This window comes from Prionailurus viverrinus, chromosome C1, assembly GCF_022837055.1.
Source record: "Prionailurus viverrinus isolate Anna chromosome C1, UM_Priviv_1.0, whole genome shotgun sequence".
NCBI lineage: Eukaryota > Metazoa > Chordata > Mammalia > Carnivora > Felidae > Prionailurus > Prionailurus viverrinus.
In genome coordinates this window covers 1,928,639-1,945,880 of record NC_062568.1, presented here as the reverse complement: position 1 = coordinate 1,945,880, position 17,242 = coordinate 1,928,639, and the positions used below count along the sequence as shown (strand labels likewise).

At 45.0% G+C, this 17,242-nt stretch overlaps 1 protein-coding gene across 2 annotated transcripts in view; it reads right to left on the bottom strand.

Annotated features, from left to right (window-relative positions):
* The window catches only part of NGEF (neuronal guanine nucleotide exchange factor), a 74,782-nt gene that overhangs the window by 14,935 nt on the left and 42,605 nt on the right, over window positions 1-17,242 (bottom strand). For both annotated transcript variants that reach the window (XM_047873870.1, XM_047873871.1), the window contains one exon: window positions 14,577-14,881. In XM_047873870.1, the coding sequence (XP_047729826.1) occupies window positions 14,577-14,881 (305 nt within the window). The remainder of the gene's footprint in view (window positions 1-14,576; window positions 14,882-17,242) is intronic.

Below are 17,242 nucleotides of genomic sequence, written 5' to 3'. Positions count from 1 at the left end.
GACCGGTCCCCCGAGAGCCGGCTGGAACGGCCCAAAGCTTCCCTCACTTCTGCCGCTGGCACCGTAATTCACAGCCCACAGGCATTAAGCTGGACACAAGTGGTTCCCAAAAGGCCCTGAGGAAGGAAGAAGCCCTTCCGAGTGTCTCTTTCTTCCAAGGATGAGGACGAAGTCAGATTCCAGATTCCACGCCTCCACCCACTGCAGTGAGGTCTGGTCCACGTGGGAAGCTCAAGGAGGGACGAGACTGAGCAAGTTCCCGGGCCTCGGCCGTCGCATGGCGTGGCGACAACTACCTCGTGGTATTGCTACGGGCCTGGGCATCACGTATGAAATTCGAGCTCGCCTGCAGCCTCCGGGGGCCCTGGTGCGCCCCCCACACCACCGGCAAAAGCCCACCCATCACCAGCCCCAATTATGGTTTCCCCAGACGATCTGGTTAATAAGGTAATTTGTGAAAAAGTTTACACTAAAGTAGGTGGAAACTTAAAAACCTCCATTCTTGAAAAGATGTGCAGCCTCACTCACGTAAGAGAAACGCAAATTAAAACCACAACGAGGTATCATTTATGGTCCAGCACCGTGGTCAAGACAAAACGGCCAGATGACGGAGACCGGTGATGCCAAAGCAGGACCCGCCCACCTGAGCGTGAAGGCCATTGGGCAATATCTTCCCCAAACTTACAGAACAGGTAACGTTTAACTCAATGGTTCCACCTGGCAATTCCCACAGCAACCCACTGCGTGGCTCTCAGTCTTAAATAACGCAGCGCCAAATGTCCTCGATCCACAACGTTTCTAATGGCAAATGTCCACTAATGGGGGACGGGTAAAATAAATTATAGAACATCATAAACACTGGAGGCCCATAACGCTAACAACAAGAACAAAAAGAATGGGGTGCTCCATTTGGGCTGATATAGAAAGACTTTCAAAACATTTTGCCACGTTAAAAAAACAACAACAGGGGCGCCTGGGTGGCTCAGTCGGTTAAGCGTCCAACTTCACCTCAGGTCACGATCTCGCGGTCCGTGAGCTCGAGCCCCGCGTCGGGCTCTGGGCTGATGGCTCAGAGCCTGGAGCCTGTTTCCGATTCTGTGTCTCCCTCTCTCTCTGCCCCTCCCCCGTTCATGCTCTGTCTCTCTCTGTCCCAGAAATAAATAAAAACGTTGAAAAAAAAAAACATTTTAAAAATGACAAATGCTAACTTCGCTTCGTTAAAATAGTTCCAGGTATTTGTTATAAAACAGGAGATAACTGATGTTCTGTGTGGTGGCTATTGTCCGGCTTAGGCCACAGGGCAAAATTCCCTGCCCCGAAACCGACTAGAGACTAATCCGCTGCATTGTTAAGGTTTTTCCTGAGGGGACAAATATGTGATTCAACAAGGGTCGGTGAGCAAAGTAACAATCACGATTTAATTTCTTGATAGAAGGATATCATATTAAAAACCCACAATTTCCTTCTAAAAGGGATAGTTTTCTTTTGGAAAAACGAAACAAACATGTAAGTTCTAAGTTGTGCAAACAGGAAAAAACCTCCCCAGCGTCACAGGCTGAGCAGACTCAGGTTGTTTGAGTGGTACCAGAGCTGGACAGATGCCCCAGAAGGCCCACACAGGACGGCCACTGGGTCCCCTCCCTGCTTGTCCTGGGCTGGATGTAGCTGGAAGTTCTGTCTGCACACGTGGGGGCTGTCCGGCTGCCAGTCAGCACCAGTCTGGGCAGGCGGTCCTCTGGGAGTGTATGTGTGACCCCGTTTCCCTGGAGATACTCAAAATATCATTTCCCGCTCCTTTTTTTCAGGCTGTGCACACCCAGCTCACCAAGACTGAGGACCAGGGCAACTCTGTCTTTTTCTATCTCTTTGCCGAGCCAGGTTACTGGCCCTCGCCGGGGACACAAGCCACACCAGCCGCAGGAGTGACCATTCCCAGTGCATGCTGGGGACGGACGGCCCCTCCAGATTCTTCTGGGGGGTCAGGCCTGGTGAGAGTCAAGTGCTGTCTGATGTTTCCTCCTGCTAGTGACTGTCCCCACCGCTCCCCAGTCCTGGTCCCTCCTCCTTGCTGTTTGCTCCCTTTCAGGACAATTCCGTGTTCCACGGCTTTCCGGGGAAGCCCCCACCCTCCCCCCGTTGAACACCCTACCCTCTCTACAGCTGCCCCTCCTAACCTTGTCACTTGAATGTACGACTGATTATTTTCTCAGACTGTTGTGTTCTCAAACAGGAACTCCCAGACCTCTCCAAGGAGGACAGTGGGAACCAAGAGCTTCAGAGTAAGTTTAAAAACCAAAAAACAAAACCAAGAAAATCCTACCCGACACCTAAGATGGGGTTTTCCAATTTCAGCTACCTACTTACTTAGAAAGGCAGGGAAACGCACAGTTTTACTCTTAAATCCTGGCTTTTCGATGACTGATTAAGACTCGGGGCTGCCAAAAGGCCATCGTTCGGGGTATTTTCCGTGTGTGAACAGTAGTTCACTTCAACCTGCTGCTTGTGTAGCTTGAGGAGGAAAAGACGTTCCAACAACAGATGGGGCTGGCGGTACAAGTTGCCCGACTTGCTCTGATTAACGAGGAGCTCTAATGCAGAAGTCACCGGTTTGGAACAAAAAATCTGAAGATCTCCCTGTGGTGTCCCTTGCCACGTTTTAACAAAATAGAAACTCACATTCGGCTTTTTAAAATAAACATGAAGGGCGCCTGGGTGGCTCAGTTGGGTAAGCGACCGACTTCGGCTCAGGTTCATGATCTCACGGCTCATGAGTTCGAGCCCCGCGTCGGGCTCTGTGCTGACAGCTCAGAGCCTGAAGCTGCTTCGGATTCTGTGTCTCCCTCTCTCTCTGCCCCTCCCCTGCTCATGCTCTGTGTCTGTCTCTCAGTAATAAATAAACGTTAAAAAATTTTTTTAAATAAATATGAAAAGTCAGACCATAAAGACTCAGAGCAAGACACACAGAAGCCTGCGGGCCCGCGTTATTTGCTACTGCGCGGGACTATATTTACGGTGAGCTCATCCTAGTTGTTTACAGATCTTTATCGGATCCGTAGAAAATGACAAACATGAAATGTATTAAATATCTTTATTTCCTATGCCAATTCTACTATAGATGTCATGTTCCACCATGATTTTTTTTAATTTAAAATATTTTTTTAATGTCTATTTATTTATTTTGAGAGAGAGCGAGCGGGTGTGCGGCACAAGTGGGGGGGGGCAGAGAGAGAGAGGGAGAGAGAATCCCAAGTAGGCTCCACGCCGAATGCAGGGCTCAGTCTCACAACCATGAGATCACAACCTGAGCTGATATCAAGAGAGATGCTTAACAGACTGAGCCATCCAGGTGCCTATGCTGCCTTTTAAAAATTTCTAATGTGTTGTAAATTCTAGTTCATTCGTTTTTTTCCTTTTTTCCTTTTTTTTTTTTTTTTTTTAATTTTTTTTTCAACGTTTATTTATTTTTGGGACAGAGAGAGACAGAGCATGAATGGGCGAGGGGCAGAGAGAGAGGGAGACACAGAATCGGAAACAGGCTCCAGGCTCTGAGCCATCAGCCCAGAGCCCGACGCGGGGCTCGAACTCACGGACCATGAGATCGTGACCTGGCTGAAGTCGGACGCTTAACCGACTGCGCCACCCAGGCGCCCCCCTTTTTTCCTTTTTTTAAATGTTTATTTTTGAGACAGAGAGACAGAGCATGAGTGGAGGAGGGGCAGAGAGAGAGGGAGACACAGAATCCGAAGCAGACTCCAGGCTCTGAGCTGTCAGCACAGAGCCCGACGCGGGTCTCAAACTCATGAACCACGAGATCATGACCTGAGCTGAAGTCAGATGCTTTACTGACTGAGCCATCCAGACGCCCACGTTCGTTCTTTTAAAACACGTTTTTTACATGTTTTGCCTTTGTACGCTGTCTACTAGATAATTCCCCCATGATTGGGCATTTCGGGTTCTTACCCCCATTCTTTCCCTAATTTTTGCTGGAATGAACATCCTAATAAATATTCGTGCACATTTCTGATTATTTTTCAAGATGAATTTCTAGGAATAGTAACACTAGACAGTGTACAAACATACTCTTGTAGGGGGTTGGTACAAATATTGGTATACTCTCCCTATCAGCTGGGTTTGAGAGTACTCATTTAAAAATCTCCCCAACACCAGGTTTTAAATATATTTAAAAGTCTCTGCCATTTGCAAGGCCTGTACTTCAATGCTGCTTTAATTTGGACCTCGTTGATTAAACCAGTGACTTTTTTTTCCCTCCTTTTTTTAATCACTGGCCACTTGGCAGTTTTCCCGAGAATTGTTTTGTCCGTTTTCCTTTGGGATACTCATCTTTTTCTTATTGATAGAGCTTACTAATTGATTGAAGCCTGGGTTTTGCTGATACCTACAACAACTAAGTTTTGTATGTTTTTCTTAGAATCAGGCATTTCCCTCAACTACCTTATCAGATCCAGGACTTTTGAATCCCTCAGGATTTTTATTTTTTATTTATTTTTTAAATATTTGTTTTTGAGAGCGCGCCAGCAGGGGAGGGGCAGAAACAGGGAGACAGAGGATAGGAGGCACCCTTTGCACTGACAGGCTGACAGCGGTGAGCCCGACGTGGGGCTCGAACTCACCAACTGTGAGATCATGAGCTGAGCCGAAGTCGGACACTCAACTGACTGAGCCACCGAGGCGCCCCCCACCCCAAGATTTTTAAGTAGGCAGCCATCCTTCATTGGCAGGTAAGAGCGGCTTTGACTTTCCTTCTTTATTGCTTTTTATCTCTTATTTCTTTCCTTGTCACGTTGGCCTGGCTTGAACTTCCAGAACATCAGCATTAGCAAGATTCATTGTCTTGCCTTTATTGCCTCCAACAAATCTTTGTTCAATGTGATCTTGGATATAGACTTAAGATATTCCTTATACATTTCAGACAGTATCCTGAGTTTTGTTTAGATGGAAATAAATGGACTACTTCCCTTTTCAATGTCTTTGAAGATCAGGACGTTCTTCTCCTCTGGCCTATTGACATGACTCATGTTGGCTCAAACTTGACACTACCTTTGTATTCATGCATATGTGCTCAATGTATGTTATTCTTTTAATGTAGCTGCAGGTTTGATTTTCTTGTGTTTTAGGTAAATTTTTGCCTAAATTTTGCCAGTGAGACAGATCTAGGTTTTATTTTGGGGGGAGTGTGGGAAAGAGTGCTGATTTTGTTGGGCTGAACAGAAGGAGGACATTCAACCCTTTTTTTTTTTAATTTTAGTTTTTAAATTAATATGCAGTAAAATTGACTGTTTTGGGGTGCGCAGTTCTGTGAATTTTAACACAAATATAGATACTTATGAACAATACTGCAACCAGGGCGCACAAGGGTTTTATCAAAGGGCCCCTGTGCTATCCTGCTCTGGTCACACCGTCCCCAACCCTCACCCCTGGCAATCATCCATCTGGTCTCTGTCACTGTAACTGTTGTTCTCAGAATGTCCTACACATGGAATCACTTAGTGTGGAAACTTTCTGGTTTCTTTTGCTCAGCCAGATGCCTCTGAAATTCATCTAGGCCGTGCGTATCAATAGATCTTCTTTTTAGCACAGAGCAGCATGCCATTGTACGGACCTGTATCCATATCCAACGGATATGTATCCGTATCTGTTAAAGGATAATTGGGTTGTTCCAAGTCTTGGGCAATTATGAATAGAGATACTATAAACTCTCATGTGCAGGCTTTTGTGTAAATGTGAGTTTTTTATGTGTCTAGAGCAATGGTTCTCAACGAGGAAGTATCTTTGCTCCCCAGGGTACATTCAGCTAGATCGAGACACATTTGTGGTTGTCACAACTGGGGGTAGAAACGTGTTACAATGCACAGGAGAGCTCCCCCCAACCCCCAACAAAGAATGATCCAGCCCCAAATGTCATAATGTTGGCTCTTGAGATACTGGTCTAGGTAGACACCTACGATTGGGACTGCTGGGCTCTACGCTGTCTGTGTCACTTATAAGAGCCCTGAGTTAGGCTCTGTGTTGAGTATGGCACCTGCTTCAGATTCTCCCTCTCTCTCTGCCCCCTCCCCCACTTGTGTTCTTTCTCTCTCTCTAAAACAAAACACAAAACAAAATAAAAAGAAACCACCCACTCTTCTCCAGAGCAGCTAGACCATTTTGCAACCCTACCAGCGATGTACATGAATTCTAGTTCTCCCACATCCACACCAGCACTTGGTATTGTCTTTTTTTTTTTTAGCTAGTGTGTATCATTATTATTAGGTTTTTTTAATGTTTATTTCTTTTTAAGAGAGGGGGTGACAAAATCCAAAGCGGGCTCTGAGCTGACAGCAGACAGCCTGATGCAGGGCTCGAACTCACGAACCATGAGATCATGACCTGAGCCGAAGTCAGACACTTAACCGACTGAGCCACCCAGGCAGCCCTATTATTATTAGTTTTAAGAGGGTTTTCCTTTGTGGATTTCTTAGGATTTTCTATGTAGACAATCATCATATCACCTGTGAACAGGGATAGGGACAGTTTGTTTCTAACTTCCCTGCAGACTTTCTCTTTGACTCAGGGACACGTGCTGCTTGACTTCTGTGTTTGGAGATTTTTTTTCTGTTATCTTCATGTGATTTTTATTTTCACTCTATTATAATCAGAGAACATACTTTGTATGATCTGAATTATTTTATTTATTTTGCTTTCTAGAATGTATTTATTTTTTATCATTTATATCCAAGTTAGTTAGCACATAGTGCAACAATGATCTCAGGAGTAGATTCCTTAAACCCCTTACCCATATAGCCCATCTCCCCTCCCACAACTCCACCAGCAACCCTCTGTTTGTTCTCTATATTTAGGAGTCTCATGTTTTGTCACCCTCCCCGTTTTTATATAATTTTTGCTTCCCTTCCCTTATGTTCATCTGTTTTGTCTCTTTATATTTTATTTTTTAACGTTTATTTATTTTTGAGACAGAGAGAGACAGAGCATGAACGGGGGAGGGTCAGAGAGAGGGAGACACAGAATCTGAAACAGGCTCTGAGCTGTCAGCACAGAGTCCGACGCGGGGCTCAAATTCATGGACTGCAAGATCATGACCTGAGCCGAAGTCGGCCGCTTAACCGACTGAGCCACCCAGGCACCCCTCTGTTTTGTCTCTTAAAGTCCTCATATGAGTGAAGTCATATGATATTTGTCTTTCTCTAATTTCGCTTAGCATAATACCCTCTAGTTCCATCCATGTAGTTGCCAATGGCAAGATTTCATTCTTTTTGATTGCCGAGTAATACTCCACTGTATATATGAACCACATCTTATTTATCCATTCAACCATCAATGGACATTTGGGCTCTTTCCATACTTTGGCTATTGTTGATAGTGCTGCTATAAACGTTGGGGTGCATGTGCCCCTTCAAAACAGCATCCCTGTATCCCTTGGATAGATACCTAGTAATGCAATTGCTGGGTCATAGGGTAGTTCTATTTTTAATTTCTTGAGGAACCCCAATACTGTTTTCCAGAGTGGCTGCACCAGCTTGCATTCCCACCAGCAGTGCAAAAGGGCTCCTCTTTCTCCACATCCTCGCCAACATCTGTTGTTGCCTGAGTTGTTAATTTTAGCCATTCTGACAGGTGTGAGGTGGTCTCTCAGTGGGGCTTTGATTTGTGTTTCCCTGATGATGAGTGATGGTGAGCATGTTTTCATGTGTCGGTTGGCCCTCTGGATGTCTTCTTTGGAGAGGTGGCTATTCATGTCTTTTGCCCCTTTCTTCACTGGATTATTTGTTTTTTGGGTATTGAGTGTGATAAGGTCTGTATAGATGGACACTAACCCTTTATCTGGTATGTCGTTTGCAAATATCTTCTCCCATCCCGTCAGTTGCCTTTTAGTTTTGCTGATTGTTTCCTTTGCTGTGTAGAAGCTTTTTATTTTGATGAGGTCTCAATAGTTCATTGATCTGAATTCTTTAGAATCTCTTAAAGCGTGCTATGATCCATCTTGGTGAATGTTCTGTGTGCACTTGAAAAAAAAAAACACCTGTATTCTTCTAGTGTTGAGTGGGGTGTCCTATAAATGTCATTAGTTCCAGTTGGTTGATGACAGTCAATTTTTCTCCTTTATTTTTTTTTAAAGAAAGCAGACTCTGCTTTATTATTTATTTGATATTCTTTTAAGTAGGCCAGCACAGAGCCCAGTGTGGGGCTTGAACTCACGACCCTGAGATCAAGACCTGAGCTGAGATCAAGAGTTGAACACTTAAGTGACTGAGCCACCCAGGCACCACCCTCCACTTCCTAAAGTTTTTTTTTTTTTTTTTTTTTTTTGAGAGAGAGAGAGAGACCATGCATGTGTGCACGTTGAGGAGGGGCAGAGGCAGAGAGAGAGAGAATGTTAAGCAGGCTTCAAGCCCAGCAAGGAGCTGGTCGAGGGACTCAATCCCACAATCCCGGGATCATGACCTGAGCTGAAATCAAGAGTCAGACGCTCAACTGACTGAGCCACCCAGGCGCCTGAATGACATTCAGCTCTTCTATATCCTGATTTCATGCCTCCAGGTCCTACTGATTATGGAGAGAGGGGGTGTTTAAGTGGATTTGTTGCAATGTGTGTGTGCACTACTGATCAGATTTGGTTACTAAGATTTTCAAATTATGTGTGTATTTCCCTCTTTGCCATGTTCTAGACCAGGGGTCAGCGCACCATAGCCCATGGGCCGGCCAACTGTAACTGTAAAGTTTAACTGGAATGTCCATCCCTTTGCATGGCGTCTATCTGCAGCTATGGCATTGTAACGGAGAGCTGAGTGGTTGTGAAGGAGGCCGTATGGCCCGCAAAGCCTAAAATATTTACTATCTGGTCCTTTACTAATGGATGATCCCTGCTCTAGACTTGTCCTGACCAATACAGTGGCAACCTGGAGCTCTTGAAATGGAGGTTGGTTTAAATTAAGTAAAATTAAACGTTTGGTTCCTCAGTTGCACTAACTGGGTTTCAAATGCTCAACAGTCACATGTTGACTGGAGACTTTTGGAGATGCAGTTATAGAACATGTCCGGTGTTGCAGAAAATGCTGCTGGCCAGCAGTGTTCTAGGCTATTCTAAGCAACAAGGGACTCCTCTGTGCTTTGACCACTTGGCACAACTCAGTCATCTGGGTGCAACATCTCTTTTGTAGATTTTTTTGGTTACCTGGTATATTTTGGTGTTTAGAAAATTTTTATTTTTGAGTTAATTTTTGGTAGCTTACATTTTCCTAGAAAATAATTCTTCACTCAAAACTTACGTTATCTTTTGATCTCTACCCTATCTGCTTTCCTTAAGAGTATGTTTGTGGGGGTTTTCCCACCATATGTCTCAAGCTGACATCCTAGTTCAGTTAATTTTGTATTTATTCCTTATTTAATAATGAAAGCATGTAAGGTTGTGAATTTTTATCCAAATGCAGCTTTGGCAGCATTCCATGTGTTTTTAAAAATGTAGCATCTTCCTCATCCTCTTTGAAAAAGTCTATAATTATAAGATTTACTTTCTTATCTCAAAGGTTACGAGCATTTAAACATTTCTGATGTGAGATTTTTACACTGTTTACATTTATTTTCTTGTTTCACTGCATTTTATGGTGGAGAGGTTCTGGCCTGTAAAATTTTAATAAACATTTATCGAGCTTTTTCTTATGGCTGTTGAACATGGCCACTCTTTGGTGGTATTTCTGGACACTGGAAAATAAAAGATTGCTTCTCTTAGGAGCAGTGCTGTCCAAAAGAAATAGCAGTCTCAGATACAATTTTAAATTTCTTAGTAACCACATTAAAAAAGGTAAAAAAAAAAATGGGAAAATTTTCATCTATTTTACTTAATCTAGTATATCCAGGATATTATGTCAACATGCAATATAGAAATTATTAATAAGGTACTTTGCTTTCTTTTTATTTGTGCTAAGCCCTCAAAATTTGGTGTGTATTTTACACGCACAGCATGTTCCGTTGGGGTTAACCGCGTTAAGGGATCCGTAGCTCCACATGGAGACAGGCTACCAGTGGGCGACATGCCTTCAGTGACTACAGACATCTGTAAAAATGTCTTAAACCCACCTCATGACTGTCTTCAGATTGCTTATGTCTGTGGTATATCCCACCCCGACAGAGACAGTATATTGTGTGTGTCAGCTTCTGCTAGTGTTTCTGACGGATTCTGCTCTGTCTGGCTGCCGGTTCATAATAGTTTGTAATATTACCTTTTCATTGTAGAGTGCACCTCTTGGGAATGGCCTTCCTACTTCCTAATCATAAGACAGAACATCTAGGAGACTAGGTTGAAAACAGTAAAAAGACTGGCAGGTTTCCTATAAAAATGACAAAATATTTTTATGTGAAAAAAGATACAACAGACAAAGCAGGAAGGCAGGGCACCATTGAGATCAGCCCGCATGGCTCTTTATCCTCCTAACTGAGTCGATGTGCCTGGCAGCCCTGTGATACAGGTACTATGATTATCTCCATTTTACAGATAAGGAAACAAAGGCACAGAGAGGTTAAGTAACAGGCCCAAGGTCACACAGCTAGGGAGTAGCAGAACTGGGATTCAAACCCAGGCAGTTGGGCTCCGGTACCTGTGCACATAACCACCATGCTAAATCACTTCCCCTATGCTTTACAACAGAAGAAAACATTTTAAATGTATATAAAAAAAATGTAACATCCAGAACATACAAAAAGCTGCTATTGATCAAGAAGAGAAATACAGTAAAACCTTGACTTGTGAGCATAATTTGCTCTGGAAACATGCTCGTAATCCAAAGCACTCATATATCAAAGCGGATTTCAAGAACTATTGACTCAGTTGTGATCATGTGACATGTGGCGTCATGTCCTACTTGTACTGCAAGACATGGCTCACTTGTCAAGTTAAAATTCATTAGAGGTGTTTGCTCGTCTTGCGGAACCCTCGCTGAACAAGGTACCCGAAATCCAAGGTACCTACTGGATAAACGCCCCGATAGAAAAATGGGCAAAGGATAAGAACAGGCAATTCTTAGATAAAGAAACGGAAACAGCCAACAAACATATGAAAAGATGCTCAATTTACACGTCATTGATACAGGTGGGTTAAAACGAGGTACGATTTCTTTCACCCAACAGACTGGAGCAAACATCTTGCGGTTTGCTAACTGGCACCCCTGGGGCGGTACGGAACCTGTCTTGCCTCTTTGAATGGCAAGCTGGCAGTGCCCACCACCATTTAAACTGTTCTTTGCGGCGACATTTACCCCAATGTTTACAGCGGCACTGTCAACAGAAGCCAAATTATGGAAAGAGCCCAAATGTCCATCAAGTGATGGATGAAATAGATTAGATGTCGTTTATACATACAATGGAGTACTATTCGGCGATGAAAAAGAAAGAAATCTGGCCATTTGCATCAACACGGATGGAACTGGAGGATATTATGCTAAGCCAAAGAAGTCAGAGAAAGACAGATATCACATGATTTCACTCATATGTGGAATTTGAGAAACTTTAACGATTTTCATAGGGGAAGGGAAGGAAAAATAAGATAAAAACAGAGGGAGGCAAACCATAAGAAACTCTTAAATACAGAGAACAAACTGATGGTTGAGGGGGTGGGGGAAATGGGGGCTGGGCATTAAGGTGGGCACTTGTTGGGATGGTCACTGGGTGTCATAGTAAGTGATGAATCACTGGGTTCTACTCCTGAAGCCAAGACTACACTCTATGTTAGCTAACTTGAGAATTAAAAAAAAAAAAGCATACATACGAACTTAGAAAACCTTAAAATAAACTGTTCACTTTTTACTTTTTTCACTTAAAAAATTTTTTCTTTTAATTATGTAATCTCTACACCCAAGAGGGCTCGAACTCAAGACCCTGAGATCAAGACTTACATGCTCTTCTGACTGAGCCAGCCAGGTGCCCCTAGAGCGCACTTTGACACATGAGCACGGAGATACATGCACACAGAAGCTCTTCCGCGGGACCACTTGCTGAGTCGATGGCACTGTTTCCCTGCAAAGCTGTGCAGGGGGCCGCTGAGCTCTTTGGTCACCAGGCCACCTGCACACTTCCCTCCCCACCTATGAGCCGCCCGCCCCCGTGCTTGCCGTCACATTCATTCAAGCCAGCTGTACTGCAGGCCACAGGGAGCGGTTTTCATGAAAATTAAGCTGAAGGCTCTTGAGAGGCCAACGAAAAGCAAGTTGCTAAAAACCAAAACCCAAATCAAACTGCTGTTGAATGGAACAACTGTAAGTATGGGGGGAAACCTCGCAAACATCCATAAGGATTTTGCCCCCACGAGTCTCTGTAAGTGTCTGAACTCGAAAACCAGAGTTTTGTGACATTGTGACTACACTTTAAACAGGAAAGAGAAGACACACGCAGCTGGTCCCCTGGTGAGAAGCCAGGAGCCGAGAAAAGGCCGGCACACGTCTGCACTGTGTTTTCTTGAACAACTAAAACGTGTTCATGAATTGCCTATTTAATTCTAAAACACTTAAAAATAAAGCGATACCTTCATCAACGTGAAGGATCCCTTTAACAATACAAGATGATTCGCTCCCTTGGTGAACTTATCCGAATTCGACTCTGTCCCACAATGTAACGGGTCTAGTTTTCCAATCGATTGGAGGATTTCGGTCTTTCCATGGAGGATTTAAGCAATTTACACTTATTATAACTGATAAGTTTGCTACGGACTCTGCCGCCTGATTTTATGTTGTTGGTTTGTGTGTGTGTGTGCTTTTTTATGGTTTTCTTTCATTACAAAGAATATGGTTTTCTTTTATTACAAAGAGAGCCCTGTGCTCTCTGCTTTAACTTTACTTATGTTGTAGAAAGCTTACGTTATAAGTTCTACTAGAGTTTATCCCTAAGCTTTCTGAACTAGTTCAAATCTTTATTTCTGTAATTATCAAGGTAAAAAGAAATATTTCCCTTGTTCCAGGGACCAAAAAAAAAAAAAAAAAAACCGCCCCATGGTGGTAATACTGTGTGAAACAAGTCAAATACAAAACAGTATTGTATAATTCCTAGTTAGGGGCGGCAGCCGTGTCTGCGGCTGGGGAAGCCTCTAGGAGGGACGGACAGCTGCGGGGGTGGGAGGGGTGTCTCTCCACGTGTTCCGGCACCTTCCTCACGGTTGCTTTTCTCAATCCAGCGCCCCCTGCCTCCAGGGAGGTACCCCCATACATCTTCATTTCCGTGGGGGTGACTGGCTTCTTTATGCCTCCTCCGGTATTTTTTATGCAAAACTGGGGAGAAGCCACATCGGGAATGGATGCCTACACATTACTTACATCAGAAGTTTCATAAGAAAGAACAAAACTCTTGACACAGCCATTTACAAGTCACTGCTCACAAGTCCCAAGGGACGTCAAGTTTTAATCCATCCTTCCTGATCGTCCCTGACCCTCCCGGGTGGGGTGCCGGCGGCTCTGCACAAAATACCGCCCCGCCGTCCCCAACGGCCCCCTAGCCTTCCCTGAGCAGCTGTCAAGCACACTGTGAGCCTGAGTCCACGTTAGGGGACTCTGGTCAGGAGTACGCTCGTTCCCGGTCATGGGCTGTGGGCACACGTTACTTGTGCCTTTTAAATAAACAAGAAGAACAAATGTTTCTGTAGACTCCGGTGCAGAAGGCACAGGGGTTAAACAGGGCAGGCCATCTGGAGACCCGGCCGCATCTAGGAACAAGTTCCAGTATGGTCTTGAAGGGGCACGTGAGTGTGGGTGAGAGACAGATGATGAAACTGAACAGATTGAAAAAAAAAACCCAAATCTCTCCACCTATCTATCCACCTCTTAAAATTCCCGGTGAGCACCCACGTGGATCCTCGCCATTTCCCCCCAGCAGTCTCTGTCCTCACCGCTGACCGGCCACGCCCTGGTGACTCTAGACCACAGGTGTGCTTTCTGCACCCAAGTAATCTTTGCTCAACTAAACGAACACGTAGATTTCTTAGCGACGCGTTTCTCTCACTGTTAATTTTTCATGGGTTATTTCTCCCTGCCTGCGACAAACCGTTAGGCAACCCAGTGCTTCTGCCTCAGCCTAACTCACAGGCAAGGTCTGGCTGAACCATCAAGTGAAGCAGAGAAGGCACGCAAGTCCTGGATTTCCCGTTTAGGGAAGATTCGCTTGGGCAAGGTGGCAGGGGCTCCAGAGTGACGCGGTGAAGGTGAGCCACGGCCCAGTGAGCTCGGCACCAGCGAGTGCATCGGCGCTCACGTGCGCCCCACAAACACCCGACGGCAATGGCGGGGACACAAGAATGCCACCTTGCTCTCTAATGAAACAGCTATGCTGTGAACAGGCAGGCTTGGGCTGAGCTCTCCTGGAAGGTAATGAGGTATTTTTTGTTGCCTGTGAAATGATGTGAATTTCCCTGCATGTTCTGGATGGCTGAGCCCTGCCTGGAACTCTTATGGTTAGCCAGCTGGAGGTCCTCCCCTCACAGAAGAAGCTTCACCACCGCCCCCCCCCCCCCCCCCTTAAAACACCTGTATGTTCTGAAAGGAGATAAGGAGATCCCACCCCCTCCCTTCCGGGCAGCCCTTTACCTCCTGCAGTTTGATCTCCTCGGGCTGGAGGATTTCCAGCACCCCGCTGCTCTGAATCTCTGGAAGATCCTGCCAGAGGTTAAATCGCGAGTGGGGATTACTGAGCAGGCAGATCTGGGGCAGAGCCTTCCTCTCGGGTGGGCTTGCCGGCTCGTCCTCCTCCTCCTCCTCGTCCTCATCCTCTCCTGGAGTCTCCTCGCTGGCCGGGGAAACATGGGCATTGGTTTGTATCTCTGCATCCTGTTGTCTCCTGGTTTCAATTTCCTGGAGTGTTGATTTGTCTCGGTATTCCTGATACAGGAGCCCTGAAGTCAAACAGATTTGTAATGAAGAAAAGGGAAAGATTTCAGACAAAGATCTTTCTGAATCGCTAGGTCAAGGCTCGGTACTCTTATCAAGGGCAGGTGCTGCACCTATGAATACGTAAAGCCAGCCAGCCCCGCACACCCGTCTCCCCAAAAGGCTCCGGGCGGCCCAATGAACTGCCACTATCTTCATTTCTCGGGAACGATCAGCATATGGAAGTTTTGTTCAACAAATAAAGAAATCCATGAATGCATTCAAAATCCAATCACACAAATATATTCGGCAAATCTAGAACTTGATGTGTTAATAACCATTGTGCACAGAGTTGATGGAGACGTCCCAATTATGTTTCAGTATCCCAACAGGATGCTTTCCCTAGCCTTAAATGCTTCAATATTAAAAACCCAAGTATGTTCATTTGTGAAATGGGAGTAGTTGTAAATTTTCATCTTGAAGGAAAGACCAGTAATTCATTCCTTTTTTTTTTTTTTTTTTTTTTGCTTTTGCAATTTCAGACTTACCTCCCTGACCAATTGTACTTAAAATAAAAGCACTCTATGTCTCCAAGGAGATTTGGAGGTACATATGAATCAGCACAAACGTAGCATCTCCATAGGGAAAACCCACTTCAGACATCCTGGCTGCAGGGTGGAGGGAGGGTCTCCTCACAGCAGATAAGCTTCAGTGGCCAGGGGGGTTCCCGGCCTAGCGAGACTGGGGTGGGGCCTGCGTGAGGAGGGGGTCAGACCCCTAGGGTCTCGTCTACCTGCCACGCCATGAAGGTGTACCTGCACGCCATGGAGGTGGTGGTCTATCCTGTTGGGATGAGAGAGGCCCCGAGTGACCGGAGGCAAGCAGCTCTGCCCCCATTTTTGGATGGGTGTGGTTAGGAAGAAAGATGCTGGGGTAATTCCCCAGGGGGGTGATGATGGAGACGTGCACTACCTGTGGGGGATGGGGCCAGGTACCCAATTCAGGGAACAGTGATAATAAGGTACAAGTCGGGTCCTGGTGACTGCCTGTTGCTGGGTCATGAATGGCATCCAGGTGACCAGCATGGCCACAGGGTGTGGTGGCCCCACTCAAAGAGACCAGGAACACAGGGAGAGGGTACAACTGGGGGATGGGGTGGTGGAGAGATCAGGTGCACCTGAGGGGCACCCAGGAGGAGAGGTCTAGTGGGCAGCTAGCTGGATGTACTGGTCTGAACAGCAGTTGGGGCCCCTTGATATGTCCACCTATAAAACAAAGATGATTTTCCCAAAGAAATTCTAATTGGGATAAATGTACCACCTGTAAAGCACTTTCTCTTACAATGAATGAATTACAAACATTAGCTATTATTCCTTCCTTATCTAATTGTTAAATATACCTAAACAGGAGACAAAGGAAGGAAAGAAAAACAGATTGACTTTGAAATCCTGAATGTGGCCAGATAAACAGGAGCCAAACAAACTCGCCCTGTGGAATTAGTTGGCTTCCTATGCTCCATAATGCAAAACTGTACAGCCTTTATGGTAAGTATAGCGTTTACTTAAAAAAAAAAAAAAAAAATTAAGATCCAGGGCGCCTGGGTGGCTCAGTCGGTTGAGCAGCTGACTTCAGCTCAGGTCATGATCTCATAGCTCGTGAGTTCGAGCCCCGCGTCGGGCTCTGTGCTGACGGCTCAGAGCCCGGAGCCTGCTTTGGATTCTGTGTCTCCCTCTCTCTCTGCCCCTAACCCACTCACATTCTGTCTCTGTCTCTCTCAAAAATAAAAATAAACATTAAAAATAATAATAAATAATTAAAAATTAAAAAAAATTAAGATCCTATGATGCAGCAGTGTTAGAATCCTGTGATTTCCCAATGCTACAGTGAGAAAAGAAAAGCAAAGTCTTCGTTAAATGCAATCCAGACTGAAGATCTATAAGACAGAGGTTTAACGTCACTACCTAAACTGGTTCAGATCGTGAGCGTAAGATTTAACTGTTGTGCTGACATTGACCCAGTCATTCTCCTGTGATTCCAACGCACAGTGTTTCCAGAGGCTTAAAGAAATCAAGTTTGAGTTGACTTGGATTCACGTTTCCAGGTGAATGAGCCTCTCACATAGTAGGTACTCATATATTTGTTGGACGCCTTTAAAAAAATGCCGTTTCTAAAGTTTCACCAAAGCGCTTACTAATCTGGCATCTTTTTGAAGGTTCAAAAAATATGTCTTACATATGCTACGGTCGGCATATCATGAGCAAATCCTATCTCCGGCATCTCACTGTGATACGTCTGGTGAAAAGCAGCAAAAATATCAGCATTGTGGGTAGCTGGGTTGAAAATAATAATTCGGAAATCACACGGTTGGCTGCCTCTCCCCCATCTCC